We start from the raw sequence: 19218 nt of genomic DNA on the forward strand, positions 1-19218 counted from the left end.
AATATCTTTTTGTTTCATCACAATTTGTCCCCTACATATTGTTTCTAGCACTTTGATTTTTCTATCAAGTACGGTACCTATCCCATCATCACAACATCAATCTTTAATGTTATGCCTCCCTTCTCTTTGTTTTCCATAAAATCTTCATAAAAGAAAACGAGTTACAATCTGTTCTTTAAAATCCAAACATAAAATGCATGTTTATATGATATTTCTTTTTTATTATTGTTGTTTGTTCCCTATATTTATCCCCTTTTAAAAAACTACCATCAACAAAATGAATGGCAATTCTGTTCCTCGTTAACCTGGAGCCTTGAAGTTTTGAAATCAGTCAAGTTTTATTGCACCCATAAACTCCTCTCTCTCTCTCAGAGTAAAGTAAAAACCACAGAGAGAAGGGATCTTCACTACAGCAAAGCAAGGGTCAGGAACGCAACAAATTACTTCGTTAAGTGACATCATCAGTGTGAAAAGAAAACCTCAAAAGAAGGACAGACAAAACAGGGCTTTATCTGAGAGAATTTAGGGTGAGGTTTCACTCAAGATCAAACTTCCAGGAATCCCAAATATTCCTCTAAATCAAAGAAAACACCACAATTAGCCCTATCACTCCCCAATCTTCAACATCTAGATACGATGTCACTGTTGTTTGCCAAACCTGTGATTAATGCCAGGAGAGATAACTCTCGTATTTTTATTAACACAGCTGACAGGTTCCCTCTTCACACACAAAAAATAAAACTGCTGCTTCAACCTGTTCTTTGCAACAATTCAAGGTGAACTCAGTTTTAAATTTAATTAAAGTTTTAATAAATTTTTGTCTTGTTTCATTTTCTAATTTTTTTATTAAAATTGAAATCATTTCTAATACAAAATAAATACAGTAAAACTTGTTTAGTACGAACACGGATATTGCAAATTTACAGATATAGCAAAGTCATCTTGGATCCCCAGCTATGTAAATTTAATGAATTTCTTATACGGTTATAACGAATTAAGGATACAGCGAAGTAATTTCTTAGGTCCCAGTGACTTCGTTATAACCGAGTTTTGCTGTATACTTATGTCAAGGGGTAGCTGATATATTTTATATTCTGGGCTACATTTGGGAATGAAGAACTCCAAGGCCTTTTGTGGAAACGACGCTTTAGATATTTATTGTCGTATTTGTGAATCAAATAAATCTTTCCACATGAACATCTAGGTGATCTATAATCATATACAATTATAATATTACTAAAATACGCTCTTTCTCTACATTCACTCATTAAATTTATCTTTAGTTAAATAATATTTAAATTACATATATTTGATTAAAATGACTCACCAAGTATAACAGGAAAATGAACTAATATAAAGTCGGGTTGAAAAACTATGAAGTTTAAAATTTCAACCGTCTGTCTTGGATGGCGTCGTGATTCTCAATTAAAGTTCGTGCTCAAAGTTAGATTAAGCAAACGGACATGCGCACTCACTCACTCAAACCCGAAAAACCAGTCTAACACACCCATTCATTCACTGATCCACCCGCCAAACGTACCCACGTGACCTCTCGTACTACTATCATACTATGAATGAATGAAGCGGTGTGAACGTAAACAAATGAACAATGGGAAATGAAAACAACATGAACGCAAATATGATTACTAATTAACTAAAATAATTAATCCTGTGACACTTAGATATAAGGAAATTCTAAAATGGTTTTGTAGGTAGAATTTATGTTATTTGCTTATATTATCTTAAGCCAGTCCTATGTGGCTATAAGGATCTCCAAATGTTTTTAGAAAGCTTCAAATTTCTAAGAATTCCTTACAGAAGGTTTTACTTTACTATTCCTTTTCCTCGTAAAATCATTGTTTCTGAGAGAGACATTTCAGGAAGATATCAGTGCCACTGAATACAGTATCAGGAAATTGGAGGCTTATCAAAAACAGAGGAGAAGAAAAATAACAGTAATTCCTGCATTCTCCAGCTTCCCTCAGCAATACATGTAACTACATGTTAATGAGAATAGTCAACGATAGTTTACATTCTGTCACACAAAACTGCTATCAAACAGATGAACACATGGGCCTATTCAGTTACTTCATCTTAACATATGTATTTCATTTGGAGGATTAACGATAATTGTGAATATTCACACAAGGTACCTTTTTGGAGTGGGGACAGGGGTCTTTCCAAAGCCTGACTGACACACAGACAGACTGTCCGACATATACACAGACACACAGACAAACAAACACAGACAGACAGACATACACACGGACAGACTGACACATAGAGAGACAGTCTGACGCAGAGACTGACCAACAGACTGACACACAGACAGACTGACACTCACACGGACAGACTGACACATAGAGAGATAGTCTGACACACAGACACAGACAGACTGACACACACACAGAGACAGTCTGACACAGAGACTGACCAACGGACTGACACACCGAGAGACAGACACACACAGACTTACTCTGTTGGTGTAGGCCAGTTCCATGGACTCACTGCTCAGCTTACACAGGGCATCAATCAAATGGTGGAGAGCGACTTCATCAAGGTATCTGAGGAGAATAAAACCAGGTACAATATATAAGTAGTTCATGACGTCAACAAGAAAAATTGAGCCAGAGATAAATCTAGATCTCTAATTTTAACATTTCATTCAGATATCTCTAAATTTCGGACATTCGTCTAGATATTTCTAAATAACTATTAACTCTTTTTCAGATATATCTGAATTCTGAAATAACAAAATCTTGTTTACAATGAAAGATCATCCGGATGTCTCAAAAGTTTAACTATAAACAGACCATCCAGATATCTCTTTAACAATTCATTCATATCTCCAATTTATGATGAAAGGTTCATCCCGATATCTGAGGAGTACAGAGTCAATTATTCAAGGATTGTATGAAGGATGGATAAGACTGCATAATAAATCACAACCACAGCCTACTATGTGCCCTTTTCATATGGGAGGATATCATAATAAAGAAAAAAAAAAAAAGCTCATCCCTCTCTAACCCTGACACTATTACCCCCCCCCCCCCCTCCCCATCTCCACCAAAATACATTTCAAAGAAGTCATACTGTGAACTCTCAAAGAGTCTGGACAACATGGATGCCAGGACTGGTAGATCAGACATCACGGCCGTGGTGATCACTGCGTTTGAACTATCAGAGATCTGCTGACTAGCTTTTAAGCTTCCTCCTGCTGAAGGTTTCAGACCCAAAATCCATACCAAGTGCTGAAAATAAGGGATATTATAAGATAAATTGTTTTTAACTTGATATCAATTTTTTTGAAGTGAAAAATTAAATAAGATGGTGATGTTTGAGATCTTTGTGGTCCTCATAAGTTTACCAATAACAGATGTATATTTACATTTTTTTAAAATTCAAGGATTTAATCACACAAAATATTCCTAAGTTGTAATAGCTCTCTTCAAGGGAAAAGGGAAAAATCTACACAGAGAGCATTGTTTGAGGTTTTGGATGCCCTCACCTGTAAAGTGGTCAGCACGAGATGCCAGGCTGTTCCAAGGACCCCCCCATTACAATGTGCCACCGACAGCAAGGACCGCATACACTGGATATTCTTGGCCGTCAGCTGTAAATCAAAATAATTGAGTCAGATTCATATCCATTGTAAACAAAACCTGTTTCATATCAGCAACAAACTAAGTTTACTCCATGAAAACTGCATGTAGCTTCCTAATTAAACATGAGGAATTATTATCTGTGTAAAACCACAAGTACCCTTCAACTTTCAAGTTTGTAAAACAGAATAAAAAAATTGGTTCTTTTTTAGCCTGGTTTGTTCGGTAAAGAATTAGTTTTGTAAAACACAAAACAAACAAAAAAACAATAAAGATTATCAGAAAAATGAGACTCTATTTAAAGGTCACCTCTCTTAACAATATTCCCATTGGCAACTGCTTAATTTAAGTTTGACTGCATTCTTCATCGTAAAAAATTCGCACTTACCAGGTATGATCCCTTATTCTTCATATTTAACATAAAACACCAAAATTTAGTATCAAATCACAGTACTTTTCAAAATTCATTGAGTGAGGCTGGAAACCTTATATATTATTGCTGCAACCAACTAATTTAAATGATTAAGTGTTGTTTCTTTTTCAACATTATGTTCTTTTACACACTTAATAAAGCATTTTGATTGGTCCTGATGAGGTAAATAAAAGTCGTTACCATGACTGGCCCCTGGTGAGCCCCTGCAGGAAGTGATGCTGTAGGTAATGGTGTTCCCACAGCAACCACCTGGCTTCGCTCCACTGACTCTGTTGCTAAGGAAGCTAAATCTTGACTAGAGGATCTAGAATGATCTGTTTAATTCAAAAGAGAAAATAAATTCATTGATACTGCCTGTCAGATTTATAGAATGATAGTGCAGTAGTTCCAAGGTCTTTATTGTACAAAAATATACGATTTTATCATCATGTAAAAATAAAAATGTTAGGTATGTTTTTTGCTAACTTCTAAGATATAGTAGTAGTTTATATAAATCAAACGAAAAAGCTTTCAAATTTTACAAGTAATTTTCCATATATTTGAACATTCATCTTTTACATGGAAGATGGCACTTATAATTGACTCAGCTAAGACAGAAAAGATCATCTGACCAAACACTTTTTCCCGAGAATATTATGAATGTCATTGTGCCACCCTACAGTAAATGTGGTGTATTATGAACACCCAGGATGTATGAGAGGAAACTACAGTCAGACCGACATTGACGACAGTAGTTGATACCCAGGATACGAATTCAGAAAAAACTTCAGAAGGCCGGGTGGTCAACAAATTACCCATCAGATCGGCCTTAAACTTCTAAACATGATGTACTTTACCATAAACTATTATGAAATAAAGAAATAAATCCAAATGTTTTGGCTTTAAAATTTGATATTTTCTATAAGATCTGAATAGCTAGCCCTTCATCTAAAGGAAAATATTTACATTCTACTGTGTTTTCCATTAAATTCTGTGATCTTCAAATGCCTCTAAATGCAACAAGTAGTCAAAGGTCAAATTGACGAGTTTCATTATGACTTCACAAACGTTAAACGCTGTAAACTGCAACATCACAAGCGAAAATCAAAGTTCGGGCTTGTGGGTGTTACTGTGGCTCTTCCATTAATATTAACTTACTCTTAGGATAAGATAGGAATTTTAAGGTATGAATCACATTTGCAGACAAGGCAAGAAGTTAAAAAATGTAAATATAAGCATTCAATCATGATTTTTTGAAGTATACACTCTCATAACTGCAGCAGTGTGTGCATACAAATTTTCATAACGCGCTAATGCGCGTTACTCAATTTGTATGCACACACCGCTGCAGTTATGAGAGTGTATACTTAAAAAAATCATGATTCAATGCTATAATAAATATAGCCTGAAAACGACCACCACTATTGCCCTCCTTAGTCAAACACACAGACGAAGAAGACGATACTTGATCCCCACCTTTTGACTGCAGCCCTGGGTTCTGCGCGGCCGCTGTAGAGTTGAGGATGGTGAGGGTGTAGTGAGGGGGGAGGGAGGCCTTACAGAGGGCGGTGATGAAGGCGTCCCGGGGGGTGGTCATCTCCAGCTCCCCACACAGTTCCCCGAACATCTTCATCGACTTCAGCACCGCCTCAGTGGCGCTCTCGTCAGTGCTGGAGTAATAAAGAGCGGATCAGTTATATTCAATATTTGAAGAAAAAAAAGATGTGAATTCAATCTATGGGTTTTTTAAGTTAATTCTATGTTTTATGTACCTGTAATAGATGCACATAGGTTACGGAGACACTGCTGATTGAAAAAACAAACAAACCCATGAAAAAAAATTTGCCATTGACTGTTGGACAAAATTTTATCCACAGTATTGTAACTTTGATGGCCTTTTAGTCTATGAATACAGTTGGTACCTTTTCTATGGATATTGATAACAACATCAGCTGTCAATGTGTCATACAGACATTTATTCTGGACTACATTTATAAAAGGAGTTACTACCCTTTAATATAGCACTTGACATACCAGTAAATAATATGGTACATGTATAAAACTTCTTTTAATGGAGTGAATTGTATAAGGTATAACCAAAGCTTACCTTATCTCATGCATTGACAATTATTATTTGAGTAGAATTACTCAGTATTCACTCAAACATTCATCAAGTAGAATTATCACACAAACGTAATAAGGAGTATTTTATATTTGTAAACATTAAATATCTAAAAATGTATAATGTCTGGCAATAGTTAATTTTTCAGATGTACTAGGTTTACAGTAATCTCTGAACCCGAGGATTACCTTGCGTCCAGTAAGAGAGATAACGCAGCCAGTAATCCGCACCACGACGAATTAATCAACTCCTCGTCAAGTCCACGCTCCTCCGCTGAAAGAAATAAACACATATTAGACAAATAGACACAATTTTCTTCTGAAATAAACACATATTAGACAAATAGGCACACTTTTCCCTTGTCATCTGATTCCATCATACGTTTTATTGCAAGTTTTCCATCAATATTACCCCGTACAGCATGTATATCTTGATACAGTACATTATGTATTTTTAAAATTTTGATATTTTGGTAATTCAATAACGATGTACATTTGTGGTTGAGGAGTAACCAAGAGTTCTCTAAATTCTACATCGTTACTTTCTAGACAACTTTTTTACAGTCACTCAAATTACCAGTACTGTGTGTACAATTCCATACTCCTGTTTTGATATTTGGATAATTAGGTAAGGCTGTAAATTCTGGAGTCTTATCAAACAGTTCCTTATCTAGTTGACCATTACTCTCTGGGTCACTATTTTACTCTCACTCTCATTACTTTAAGTACTGTTCTAGAGAACAGTGGCTACTCCTATTTTGATAATTCAGTGGGGCTTTTAAGTCTTTGAGTGAGGGGCATCAGAGAGTTTCTTATATAACAGACCAAAACTTCTTCGTTCCTCAGTTACTCTTACTCAACCGATATATCCTTCTTAATTGCGTTAGTTTGTGACTATTTACTCTAAGTACTCACATTAGTACTGTTCCATAGTACTGTAATTCATACTACTTGTACTCACCCGATATATTCTTTTTGATTGAGCTAGTTTGTGACTGGTTTTCATTGACTGGTTCTCCCTGCACTAGAATGCGGACACTTTTAACGACCTCTAGCAGGCAGTAGAAGGCCAAAGAGAGGCCGTAACCATCGGCAATGGTGGGAGGGTCCACTTTATCCAGCATCTCCAGACTATGGGAATAAAATTCAACAGGGAAAAATAAAGTCACCAATTCCTAGGCATTCCGGTAATAGCAGTTACAAATATGAATTAAAAAATACTGACTACTGTAGATTCTTAATTGAACACAAGGAATTCATATCCATGTAAAATCGGAAGCACCACATCTTGCAGATTCTAAAATCTCACTTTTATTTTTTGGACCAATGGACACTCACATGAAATATGCAACTATGATAAAAATTTGGTGTTCGCGATTTTTATTAAATTCTCATCAATTAAAGCAAAAAAGTTAAATTGCAAAATAAAGTCCTTGCATAAAATAAGGAATCTACAGTATGTAGCTGTAACAAGAGACTTTGTAGCTGTATGTACAGATTCAGTCACAGTGACTACTCACTAAGTGGGTCTTGCTTGTCCTGCAGGGACGGTGAACACTATGGGGATCCACACCCCCCTATACATGAAGGCTGCCTGGGGGGTCACACCCCCACCCACAGGGAGACCTCCAACCAGAGCAGGAGGGGTTCCATGAGTGTCCGGGGTTTTGTTACCTATCAAAAACAGTGAAAGGGGACATGAAAATAAAGGTGTTGATGAAAACAAAGACAACTAGACAATACCTAGTACGGAAATGAAAAGTCAGCTAATATTTTTTCATTTTTATGTATTTGTAGTCCTATTAATTAGGTTGTACAAGTGATATGTGAATGATAATGTTGCATGATTGTCATAAGTATTAACTCCAACAGGAAAGAACAGTGCATTTGTTTTGAAGGATGCAATATCATTGAATTTTCTCACTTGTAGTGGTTGTGCTTAGGGAAGGGTTCATAAACTGAGACTGAATATAGGTCCCCACGCCATTCACAATGTCCCGGAAAATCTTGGTGGAGTGGAGCTTCATGTCGTAGCTCTGTGTGAAAGACCTGTAAAAGACAGAGATCAACGAGTCATTAAAAACATGACATGTCATGTGACCTCTCTCTCTTCTCTCTCTCTTACATTTGTAAGTCTGGATGTACACTAAGCTTATTAAAGCCCATTAAGAGGCCTCTCTCTCTCTCTCTCTCTCTCTCTCTCTCTCTTTCTCTCTCTCTCTCTCTCTCTCTCTCTCTCTCTCTCTCTCTCTCTCTCTCTCTCTCTCTCTCCTCAGTAAGTCAGGCTGTACACTAAGCTTATGAAGCACCTCCAGAGCCAGACATCTCTCTCTCTCTCTCTCTCTCTCTCTCTCTCTCTCTCTCTCTTTACCTCAGTAAGTCAGGCTGTACACTAAGCTTATGAAGCACCTCCAGAGCCAGACATCTCTGCCAGTTGGGCTTCTCTGAATCCAAGAACTTGACCAACAGGGACAAGAAGATCTCACATTCTGTCACCTACAAAAACAAAACCATAGAATAATAATACCGCTAAAGCATAATAAGGACATCCTACAAGATAACAACATTGTAAGCTATTATTGTTTTGAAGAACAAAAGTTATATAGAACATGGTTGGAATCAATCAAGGTTTTTTTAACATTACCTCTATTCATGACCACATTTTTTATAACGTACAAAGTATGTGGCAATTTCAAAAGTTATGATGATGATTAAAGTTGTAAAAAGAAACTTACGGCAGTCCAAAACATATACAATCCCCCCCAGAAGGGAAGGAGCATAACATTGCATCACCACATCACCTTTATATCAACAACAGAAAAGTGATTCCTGCATAAACTTTTCAGAATCTGCTGTCTACATGTTACTAAATAATTGATGATCTGCCAAATACAAATACTTACCAGAATACAGTAATAATGTTTGATCAGGGCACAGACGATTCTGAGGAGCCTCATGACTATGGGGAAGAATGGTCTCTCCACCGGGGTGGGGGAGGGGGGAGGTGGCATTCCCTGGCGGTACTTCAGGCTCGGGGAGAAGAGCTTTATGACCAGTGGGCACACCTTCTCCTTCAGCTGGAAGCTGAACTCTTTATGCTACAAAAATAACAACAGACCCAACTAAACACAGAGTCTACATAACACACTGAAAACATCATCTTGAAGGCTTATGATGAAAATGGGTAAACAAAAGTCTGATAGAAATTAAATGCTTTCAATCTACCACCATATCTATGACATATTAGAGACATAACTCATTTATAATCTCATCTTAACAATTTTTCTCGAACAAGCACGAAATAGTTTTATATATGTCATACTGTTTCTCATCAATATAAAGATAACAATAAATTAATGGTGATACCTTAGAACAAAGTTTACCTGTAGAAATATTTGTGGAAACGCGGTTAATACGGCCTCCAGCAGCTCCAACCCAAAGGTGCGGGTCATCTCAGTCATTCCAACCAACCAAAATGGCTGATCAGCATTCACTAGCTGACAGAGGTCCTACAAATACATGGTAAGAACACATGGTTACTAGCAATAGAAATACAAGCGATACATTTAGGTGAGGTGGAGAAAACATGATGGAAGATGAGGCTTATTGAGCCCTCTTCATCCTCTGGACCTCGGCTCATTTATTTTGATTTTTTCTGCAACAGTCTACAAAAAATCTATTTTTGGTGGACATAAATAATTGGAGCAAGTTTCACAAACTCTCATTGGTTTTCACACCAGTTGGGTTCCAAAATTTCTCCTCTATTTCAATTTGAAAATTTAAAGTTACAATTTGAGGATACTTTACACACAGTTATAACACATGTATAATAAATACCTGAGAGATTTACAAACAACCAGTGATTGCAGATATTTATCATTACAAACCATATGTCAATACATATACATGTATCTTTATACTACTGATATTGAATAGAATTACTTCTTGAAAGCAGAATTTAACTAATTGCAGTTCACTTGTAAATTGACCATTTATGAATATGAAATGGCACATGAAATATTTGGTTCACAGGTTCCACGGAACAGGGCGGTGGTGAAGAGTGACTCCACTTACCTGGAATAACAGGTAGGCATCACCTGCACAGGGGCGCAAGGAATGCGGCGGGGTCTTACTGTGGTTCTTCAGCTCCTCTAGACTCACTTCACTCGTTGTTGAAGCTTCATTACAAAAAATAAAAGCAACGGGAGAGATTACTTTATTATTTACAATTATAATGTAACAACCAACAACGGTGTATAACAGTTATAGTGTAACAACCAATGACAGTGTATAACAGTTATAATGTAACAGGTGTATAACAGTTATAGTGTAACAACCAACAACGGTGTATAACAGTTATAATGTAACAGGTGTATAACAGTTATAGTGTAACAACCAACAACGGTGTATAACAGTTATAATGTAACAGGTGTATAACAGTTATAGTGTAACAACCAACAACAGTGTATAACAGTTATAGTGTAACAACCAACAACAGTGTATAACAGTTATAGTGTAACAACCAACAACAGTGTATAACAGTTATAGTGTAACAACCAACAACGGTGTATAACAGTTATAGTGTAACAACCAACAACGGTGTATAACAGTTATAGTGTAACAACCAACAACGGTGTATAACAGTTATAGTGTAACAACCAACAACGGTGTATAACAGTTATAGTGTAACAACCAACAACAGTGTATAACAGTTATAGTGTAACAACCAACAACAGTGTATAACAGTTATAGTGTAACAACCAACAACAGTGTATAACAGTTATAGTGTAACAACCAACAACAGTGTATAACAGTTATAGTGTAACAACCAATGACAGTGTATAACAGTTATAGTGTAACAACCAACAACGGTGTATAACAGTTATAGTGTAACAACCAACAACGGTGTATAACAGTTATAGTGTAACAACCAACAACGGTGTATAACAGTTATAGTGTAACAACCAACAACGGTGTATAACAGTTATAGTGTAACAACCAACAACAGTGTATAACAGTTATAGTGTAACAACCAACAACAGTGTATAACAGTTATAGTGTAACAACCAATGACAGTGTATAACAGTTATAGTGTAACAACCAACAACAGTGTATAACAGTTATAGTGTAACAACCAATGACAGGGTCCACATATCATTTTCGCGACTTGACAGCATTAAATTTTTTATTTTTTTAATTAGATACCCTATAGGAGCTTTTAAGCTATTCTTTTGGCTATTTTAATCAAAAAAGGTACATATATATTTATTATTTATGATTTTGGTGATTTAAAGTTGCTTTTGTTAAAATTACTAGCCTATATATGCCTCTGAATCAAAATTCAGCAATTATAGCTTAAAAGCTATTTGACTTTCATTGCCAAATACACAAAAATTAGCACCCTTTGAAGAAAAAAACTAGTAAATGAGTACAAATTCTCTCATGTCTTAATACTATCAACATAAATTTTAAAGGACAGAACTGCATAGGGGATAAACAGGAACTTATTTTCAAATATGGTAAAAAAAAAAAGTAGAACTGTTTTAGCTGATTAAAATTCTAAAAATTTATAAAGCTTTTTTTTTAAACCCTCAAGTGCAAGACTGACCTTGAAGCGGAACTTTATCCTCAGTGACCACTCTTTCAAACACACAGCTGACCAAGTGTTTAATGGTGGCCGCAGCAGTATTTATCGTTGTACTGTCCTTGGTAAAGTGAAGTCGAAAACAAAGAACTAAAGCCTAAAAAAACACAAAGTAATCCACTAATGCGTCATCTTGCTGCAATGGACTGGCAATTATTCTTATCATCAGAGTTTCCAAAATCAAGAAATGATCAACCGTTTTGTTTTCAAAATGGCAACTCCAGAAAAGTTTTAAAGTTAAGCCTAGAATAAGTTATAAAAATGTAAATCAGTGAGGTTCAATTACTCAATTCTGTTTTAACTTTAATCCTTAATTGAAAACAATATGAATCTAAGATTAAACCTCAGCTTTGAGTCTGACACTTTAGATGAGGAAAGTTAGTGATGTGATGGCAGGGCCAGGTCTATTTGTTGAATTGTGAGATTATTCATTTACCTTGGCCAATGAGTCATGCTGTACTACAGAGTTTGAGGTGATCAGAACTATAGCTGAGTTTGAGCATCCTTACCTTGGCCAATGAGACGTGTTGTACCACAGAGATTGAGGTGATCAGAACTATAGCTGAGTTTGAGCATCCTTACCTTGGCCAATGAGACGTGTTGTACCACAGAGATTGAGGTGATCAGAACTATAGCTGAGTTTGAGCATCCTTACCTTGGCCAATGAGTCGTGTTGTACCACAGAGTTTGTGGTGATCAGAACTATAGCTGAGTTTGAGCATCCTTACCTTGGCCAATGAGTCGTGTTGTACCACAGAGTTTGTGGTAATCAGGATTATGGCTGTTTGTAACAGTTTGAGTTCCTCTAGTCCTGCTTCCATTAGATTCCATAGCATGCCCAGTATATTGTCAGCCGCAGTCTATAATCACACAGCCATAAATGTTTTTTAATTCACACACACAGATACAAAATTTTACAAATGAAGTTCATGCACTAAAGCCTTCCAGATTAAGGACTTAGGCTGGTTTTGATATACATGTATATTAATGAAAAATGGTCCACATGGTCAGAAACTTTGTCAAGCTCATATGTATACAAATTATGGATTAAGCTAATGAACTGTCTTGGTCTTGTGAATATTCTTCTTTTTTTTCAATTCAAAAACTAAGAAAAAGTGATATTTGTTCTTGATTTTCTGAGGCATGAATACAAAGGATCATGTTTTGTTGATGTATGCTACTTTGTGATCATAAATAGGCATTCACTCGATTGGTGAGATTTCCAACTGAAGTAGGTCATCAATAATTCATTTAACCAAAGGGATGTTAGGTTGAATTGGCCAACAGTAATTAGAGCTAGTATAGAAGCCTGGCTGGGAGTTTCCAACAAATCTGGGAGGCCCTTATTATTGGTAAAATAGAATTAACCAGGTATGTTTGCTAAATAGGGTGAAAATGGTACCTAAACAAGGAATTACGTTACATTGAGCTACACTTACAACAGAAATGGCTTCGTGGGAGATGAGCTTTTGGACAGAGGTCAGACATAATTGGACGATCTTTGGATTCTTGGTGTCGCATCCCATCACAAAGGGCTGGATTATCTCAGCACTGGCGGGAACCAATCCTGTGTTAATCGTCATAATAAACATCTGGTTTAATTGCCTCAATTTTTAAATATGCTCATTATTTAATGCATTAACAAATCAAATATTGATCCATAAATGTAGGATAATTCATATATCTTTCCTTAATTTTATTTTGATTGACAAATGGTGAAACTCAGAAACTTATTATAAACTCCTGACCAGTGACATTCACAAGCGTAAGGGTATATGATTTCTGACAGGATAAAGGCGGAGTTATGTAATATTAACATCCAATAGAATGGAAGCAGTCAAGCTATTCTCAATTGGATTCATAACAAATTGGTCAGATGATAGACTTCCCTAGTGATGTGCACAGATTCTCAAATTTTAATTAGCTATTATATATTTCTAAACTACAGTCACGCAAAAGATATAATGTATTTCAAAATACATTTTTTGACAAATGGGATATTTTTGATGGTCATTATAAATTAAAGAACATGTATCTTACCTGACATTACATCCTCGCTCTTTGTACAAATTGTTCGCAACTTCAACTGAATTTGTTCTGACGCCTACAAATATATTCATTAGGTTTGAACAAATGTTATTTCATTGCTGGTACAATTGTATTCATATCACTAAATGTTGAACGCTTATTATCATTATTATTATAAAATTTATATAGCTCTTAGTCTAAATCATGAAGTCATTAGAGGTCGACATCATTAACAATATTCGTCAGAGTAGCAAAGATCCGAACATATTGAAATTAAGTAGATAAAAACGACCAGTTGCAGTAAAATTATATTTTATCAATATTTTTGAGTGTGTTTATTGCTACTTTTACATAAAAAAAATTACAGCCTGTCGTGAAACGCTTAAGTTCTTACAAGATTTAGAATTCAACATGGATGCCATTGATGTAACTGTGCAAAAGGGAATTCTTTTTTTTCTCCATATAGAAAACTTTACAAGTATAGAATATAATTTCTAGTAGTTTTGGTATATACACGTATTGTCTATAGGGAGAGTTTTACTCTTGCAGACCCTTCAGGCCAATGATTATGGTGTGATGAGGGCTATATCTATTTCCTACATCATGAAGTTGAAAGAAGATCAGATTTGAAGCAGAGAAAACTTCATAACCAATACAAAATGTTCCCATTAGACAACATATCAGCATGAGTAAGACTTCCTTTTATGACAGATGTCATCATTTATGGTAGAGCACTGTCCATACTCAGGGGATACCTACCTCTTTGACGTGCGGATATTTTCTCTTCCCCTCAGCCGACAGCGACCTCAAATCTCCCTGAAGACTCTCCACCAGCTTTTTGGCGATCTGTGGGTCCTTCAGAGGAGAAGCCATGTTAGGTTACTTCTTAGCAGACGAGTTTCGATGCCAGAAGTCAGTGCTAAAATTAGAAGCAGAACCAAAATAACGTAATGTTTAAAAAAATAACAGAGGAAATGCGAGTCATGTAGCGCCAAAACGGTTTTGCTTAGAGAAAAAACAGAGACATTCTATACTAATCGAATGTATACCAAAGGTTTTCGATCTAATACTCTTTTAACATACTTATTCTTACCCTTTCTATTCCAAAACTTCAAAAATACATATGTGGTTTTCGTGTACAACCTGTCAAATTTAAAGGGACGTTACTCATACCAATTTCCGGGTTGTCTAAATTTAGGTCATGAATTGATATCAATCCGAAATAATTCATCCTGACTTCGCTGATTATTTAAAACATTTGAATAAAACTAATAGCGCAAGTGAAAATATTGATGCGTGTTTTAGTGTCATAGTTTTGTATTCTAATATCTACTACATCTGCTGTCTTATTGTGTTTGTATTCGGACATTATGAAAGATTGGGATAAACATTGTATCTGTCATCCTAAAAATCTAAATAATTATATTTTTTTCTTTCATTCGTTTTTTTTTCCAGACATTATTTAAACATTAAAGGGTTTTTTCATTATGTAATGTTGGTTCAGTGGATTTTTTTCTCCGTTTGAAATAAACAGCGTATAATTATACGTATATATGTAATAGAATTCTAAATATACTTGGATTTTGGGGGGTTGTTTTTTATTTATATATATATTTTTTTATTTTTTTTCCCGGAGTTTAAGATGGATCTTGTCAGCCTGAAAACATTAATTAAACATAATTTCATCGTTCGATGTCAATATTTTTTCATTTGTGAAAGATTATTTTAAAAAGGCAACTGAAAAAGATATATTCACCCTAACCCCCTTGTTTTGCAAACAGATGTACATATTTTTAGATTTATCAATCCTAGTGAAATGCATAACCGTATGCCATTTCATTTTGCATATACATGTATTCTATTCATTCAGTTAAAATTACATCATAGATTTACTAGCATGTATACGAGCAGGTATCAAAGGTCCGTTCTCTCCATGTACACACTACTGTAAATGTGTGCAGCAATGAATGATCAAAAGTATCGCCACTATAGCTCAGATAACTACATGCACGAATTCCAGATTTTTTTTCGAGGGGGGGGGGGGGGGCAGTCAGAAATTACCGGAATGACACAATATAAAATCTACGGGAACGACACTTTAAATACATTAAAATGGGGATATATTATATCATACGTTTGTGTCTTTCAGGTTAATGCTTCATAACCAAACAGAAATAAAATTGTAAAATGGGTAATTGTGTTTGCCCGGGGGGGGGGGGGGGGGGGGAGGGTGCTTTTTTCCGAAAATTTTACTTTATCAATTTAAGAAGTTTGAATTTTCCAGGGGGGGGGGGGAGGGAGCCGGACCCGACCCCCTTCCTCTACATGTACTAGTATATCTGCACACATGAACTGCACGAACTTTCTAAGCTTCCCCTGACAACCCGTTTAGATTACCGCTAATATTACGTGTGTGTTGCAGCAGTTCATAGAACTGATATATATTAGGAATAAGGAATCATTCTTTGAGTATTATGAGGTGATAATTTCGGTCGGGGCGTGATCAAATCCAATAAAGCCCGAAGGGCTTTATGATAGATTTGATCACGCCCCGACCGAAATTATAACCTCATAATATTCAAAGAATGATTCCTTATTACTTATATTTATATAATTTTAGGCCATCGTATAATATAAATAAGCAAACCCCGCCGGCGCCCCAATTTGGCGTCATTTGTATTATGGGTTATATAGTACAAAATCGATACGTAGTGTTATCACAGACAAAGACGCTGGATAATGTATAAATGTATAGTTCGTAGAATATAGACCATGTAACTCCTGAAAAATGAATGTGAATTTCTTATGTGGAATTTTTCAGAAATGTGTTGTAACAAAAGAAGCACCATTTCCCTACATTTTAATTCATTGTTTTATACTCTTTTGATACCATATACGCTCTCTCCCGTACAGGACTAATACTGGGCCAACCGTGAGCTTATTCTCTTGTTGTTGGAATCAGCCTCATGAAACCTCCAACAAGCCAACACGCGTTTTAGTTTTCAGACTTTAATATAGATTTTACATGAAAAGGTCTGATTCCAACTGACTATATTTTACAATTCCGAATTATATATAATGAACCATGGAATAACACAATGAAGAATTAACATAATAAGTACAGATGTAAGTAAATCAATTATCATACAGCTATTGAGTAACTCGGGACATTTTGGCAGCATGTACATAAAATGATTAATAAGATGAAAGAAGCTTAAGTGTCAATAAACATAAACAGAAGTCAATTAAAAGATTAGCTGTCCATCACTGATTGTGCCTCGGCCCGGGTGGGATTAATGAATTGCAGACGTTTAGGCCCCAACATGTTTAGGCCCCAAGACGGTTAGGCCCCAGGTAAGATGTTTAGTCCCCAAGATGTTTAGGCCCCAAGATGTTTAGGCACCTGTTGTTTATAATAATAACTGATAGTTTAAAGAACATGGCTTTTAAGCACTTTGGAGCCAATAAATGCAATTTACTTTAATTTGTAGTAAACTAACAATCGTTAGGCAAACATGGCGTTGTTTACTTTATATACAAGTTCTTGAAAAACTTTAATCACGAAAAACATTATGCTATAAACTTGCATGCACACGCTATCAATGATAGTATCATCCAGCATGGTTATGTGTCCGTGCTTTAAATCAGTTAATACCGTGATCAAATCATACTATCATATCACAAAGAAACGAACAAATGTTATATAAGGGGAAGTATTTCATTATTGATATTTCAAGAAAAGAAAACAAATTATTGTATTTTTTTCTATTATTGGAATTATACAACACTTGAATGTCATAAAACTGTTCAGTAAACTTATTTATGGCAATTGATTTATGCATAATATTTTTAAGAACCCTTGTATATCCCAAAAGAATTCACCTACTTGTTACTCAAATACAAGTGAAATATTATTTCTGTTATCATACTTGTACAATTAAAGGATATCTCCCCAAATTATGTAATCTTTCTGCCAATGAAGCTTAACTTGTATTTGGCCTGTCTTCTTTTGGAGACCCGTCTCTTCATGGTTTACTTCCAAAGTGAAGTGTGAAACCCTCATTGTATTACTAGAGGGGTTTGTTCCCGTTTTGCACACATTTGAAAATTAGGTATCGAAAAAATGTGTGCGAAACGGGAATTTGACCAGGTGAGATAATTGCTTAATTGCTATAGTCTTTATCACAGTTCCCGTAAGGGTAATCGACAATAAAATAAATAAAACATACCTAATCGCAATTGATATTTACATTTATTTTATGTTTCAAAATAACTTGCATAAAAGCACATTTACATAATAATTGATATCCATGTTCTTGAGTTTTATTTTCAAACATCGATTTCATGATCATGAACAATTTCATTAATTTCTTTAAACAAGAAAGATTATTGCAAAATGTTGTATTTGTAGTGCTTTTGTTTGCTTTACTGCCTTTTGGAAGTACATGTACATGCCACAAGTTTGAAGAGAAAATATCATGTTAATATTTGATTATATACTTTTGCTGACATAAATGGAGGATATGTGTCTATACTCTGTCGCGGGTTTTTGCTTCCACCACTTTTTGCTTAATATTTCAATAATAGTAAATACTTTTGTGCTCAAACTACGTACATCCACTAATATGAAAAATGTCCAGATTATCTGTTTTGAAACGCCCCCTCTACCGCTTCAGGTTTCAATACACATCCCAAAATTGAAAGTCTACGGAGATTTTGCATTGCATCAGCCATAAATAAGCCCGGATGATAACGTTAAAAAATTGCGTGATGTATTCCGAGTGTATTCCGAATGGAGAAAAGATGTAAACATTTCCCATTACAAATCTCCGTAAGAAAATTGTTTTCGTTGCTGTGAAATTTTATGAGTGAAAAGGGATAATTGTTCAATGAAGATATCTTGGATATATTCCCTTTCATCGATTTCAATTGTATTTCTTTCACAGGTGTGTGTAATTTTATTAAAAATCATCAAAAAGTGATGGAAGCAATAACTTGGGACAGACTATAGTGAAAACGCTGCTAAATATTTTTTCATTTATAATGTGGCTTGAATAATCGAAGAAAATAGACAAACTGTATGATGATACGATGATAAATCGGCAATGTTATATGCTTCAAAAACTGTAAGGAATTTTTTTCACAAAACCTATCAAATGTAAACTAATTCATGCATTTTTTTCAGTTTGAGGTGTATCGAATCAACATTAAAATTATTATTTTTGTCGGAATTTGTTGTGCTTCATGTACTTAGCTACTGATTTAAAACACCAGAAAGTGACCCGCAATAAAAGTGGGGATGTCGATCATAAGAACTACTGTCAAGGTCGCTACTTCAAAGATAGAAATATTTTGTGATAAAGATCGGTTTCCTTTCATATCATTATTTCTGTTGACACCAAACAACCAAT

General features: G+C 35.3%; 1 protein-coding gene across 3 annotated transcripts in view; it reads right to left on the bottom strand.

Annotated features, from left to right (window-relative positions):
• LOC105332492 (protein MON2 homolog) overlaps positions 1-14993 on the bottom strand; it is a 129459-nt gene extending 114466 nt beyond the window's left edge. For 2 of the 3 annotated variants that reach the window (XM_066082832.1, XM_066082830.1), the window contains exons 1-19: positions 14901-14993; positions 14567-14726; positions 13820-13883; positions 13219-13346; positions 12508-12639; positions 11744-11876; positions 10210-10313; positions 9519-9644; positions 9039-9233; positions 8507-8631; positions 8060-8184; positions 7656-7809; positions 7097-7266; positions 6325-6409; positions 5491-5684; positions 4216-4349; positions 3509-3613; positions 3094-3251; positions 2477-2564 (exon numbers count right to left, since the gene is read on the bottom strand). In XM_066082832.1, coding sequence (XP_065938904.1) covers positions 2477-2564; positions 3094-3251; positions 3509-3613; positions 4216-4349; positions 5491-5684; positions 6325-6409; positions 7097-7266; positions 7656-7809; positions 8060-8184; positions 8507-8631; positions 9039-9233; positions 9519-9644; positions 10210-10313; positions 11744-11876; positions 12508-12639; positions 13219-13346; positions 13820-13883; positions 14567-14680 — 2334 coding nt within the window. In that variant the 5' untranslated portion in view covers positions 14681-14726; positions 14901-14993. Of the gene's footprint in view, positions 1-2476; positions 2565-3093; positions 3252-3508; positions 3614-4215; positions 4350-5490; positions 5685-6324; positions 6410-7096; positions 7267-7655; positions 7810-8059; positions 8185-8506; positions 8632-9038; positions 9234-9518; positions 9645-10209; positions 10314-11743; positions 11877-12507; positions 12640-13218; positions 13347-13819; positions 13884-14566; positions 14727-14890 lie in introns of all 3 variants that reach the window. The other variant, XM_066082831.1, reaches the window with a different exon arrangement.
• Positions 14994-19218: the final 4225 nt, after the last annotated feature.

Source organism: Magallana gigas, chromosome 4 (assembly GCF_963853765.1).
Source record: "Magallana gigas chromosome 4, xbMagGiga1.1, whole genome shotgun sequence".
Taxonomy (NCBI): Eukaryota; Metazoa; Mollusca; class Bivalvia; order Ostreida; family Ostreidae; genus Magallana; species Magallana gigas.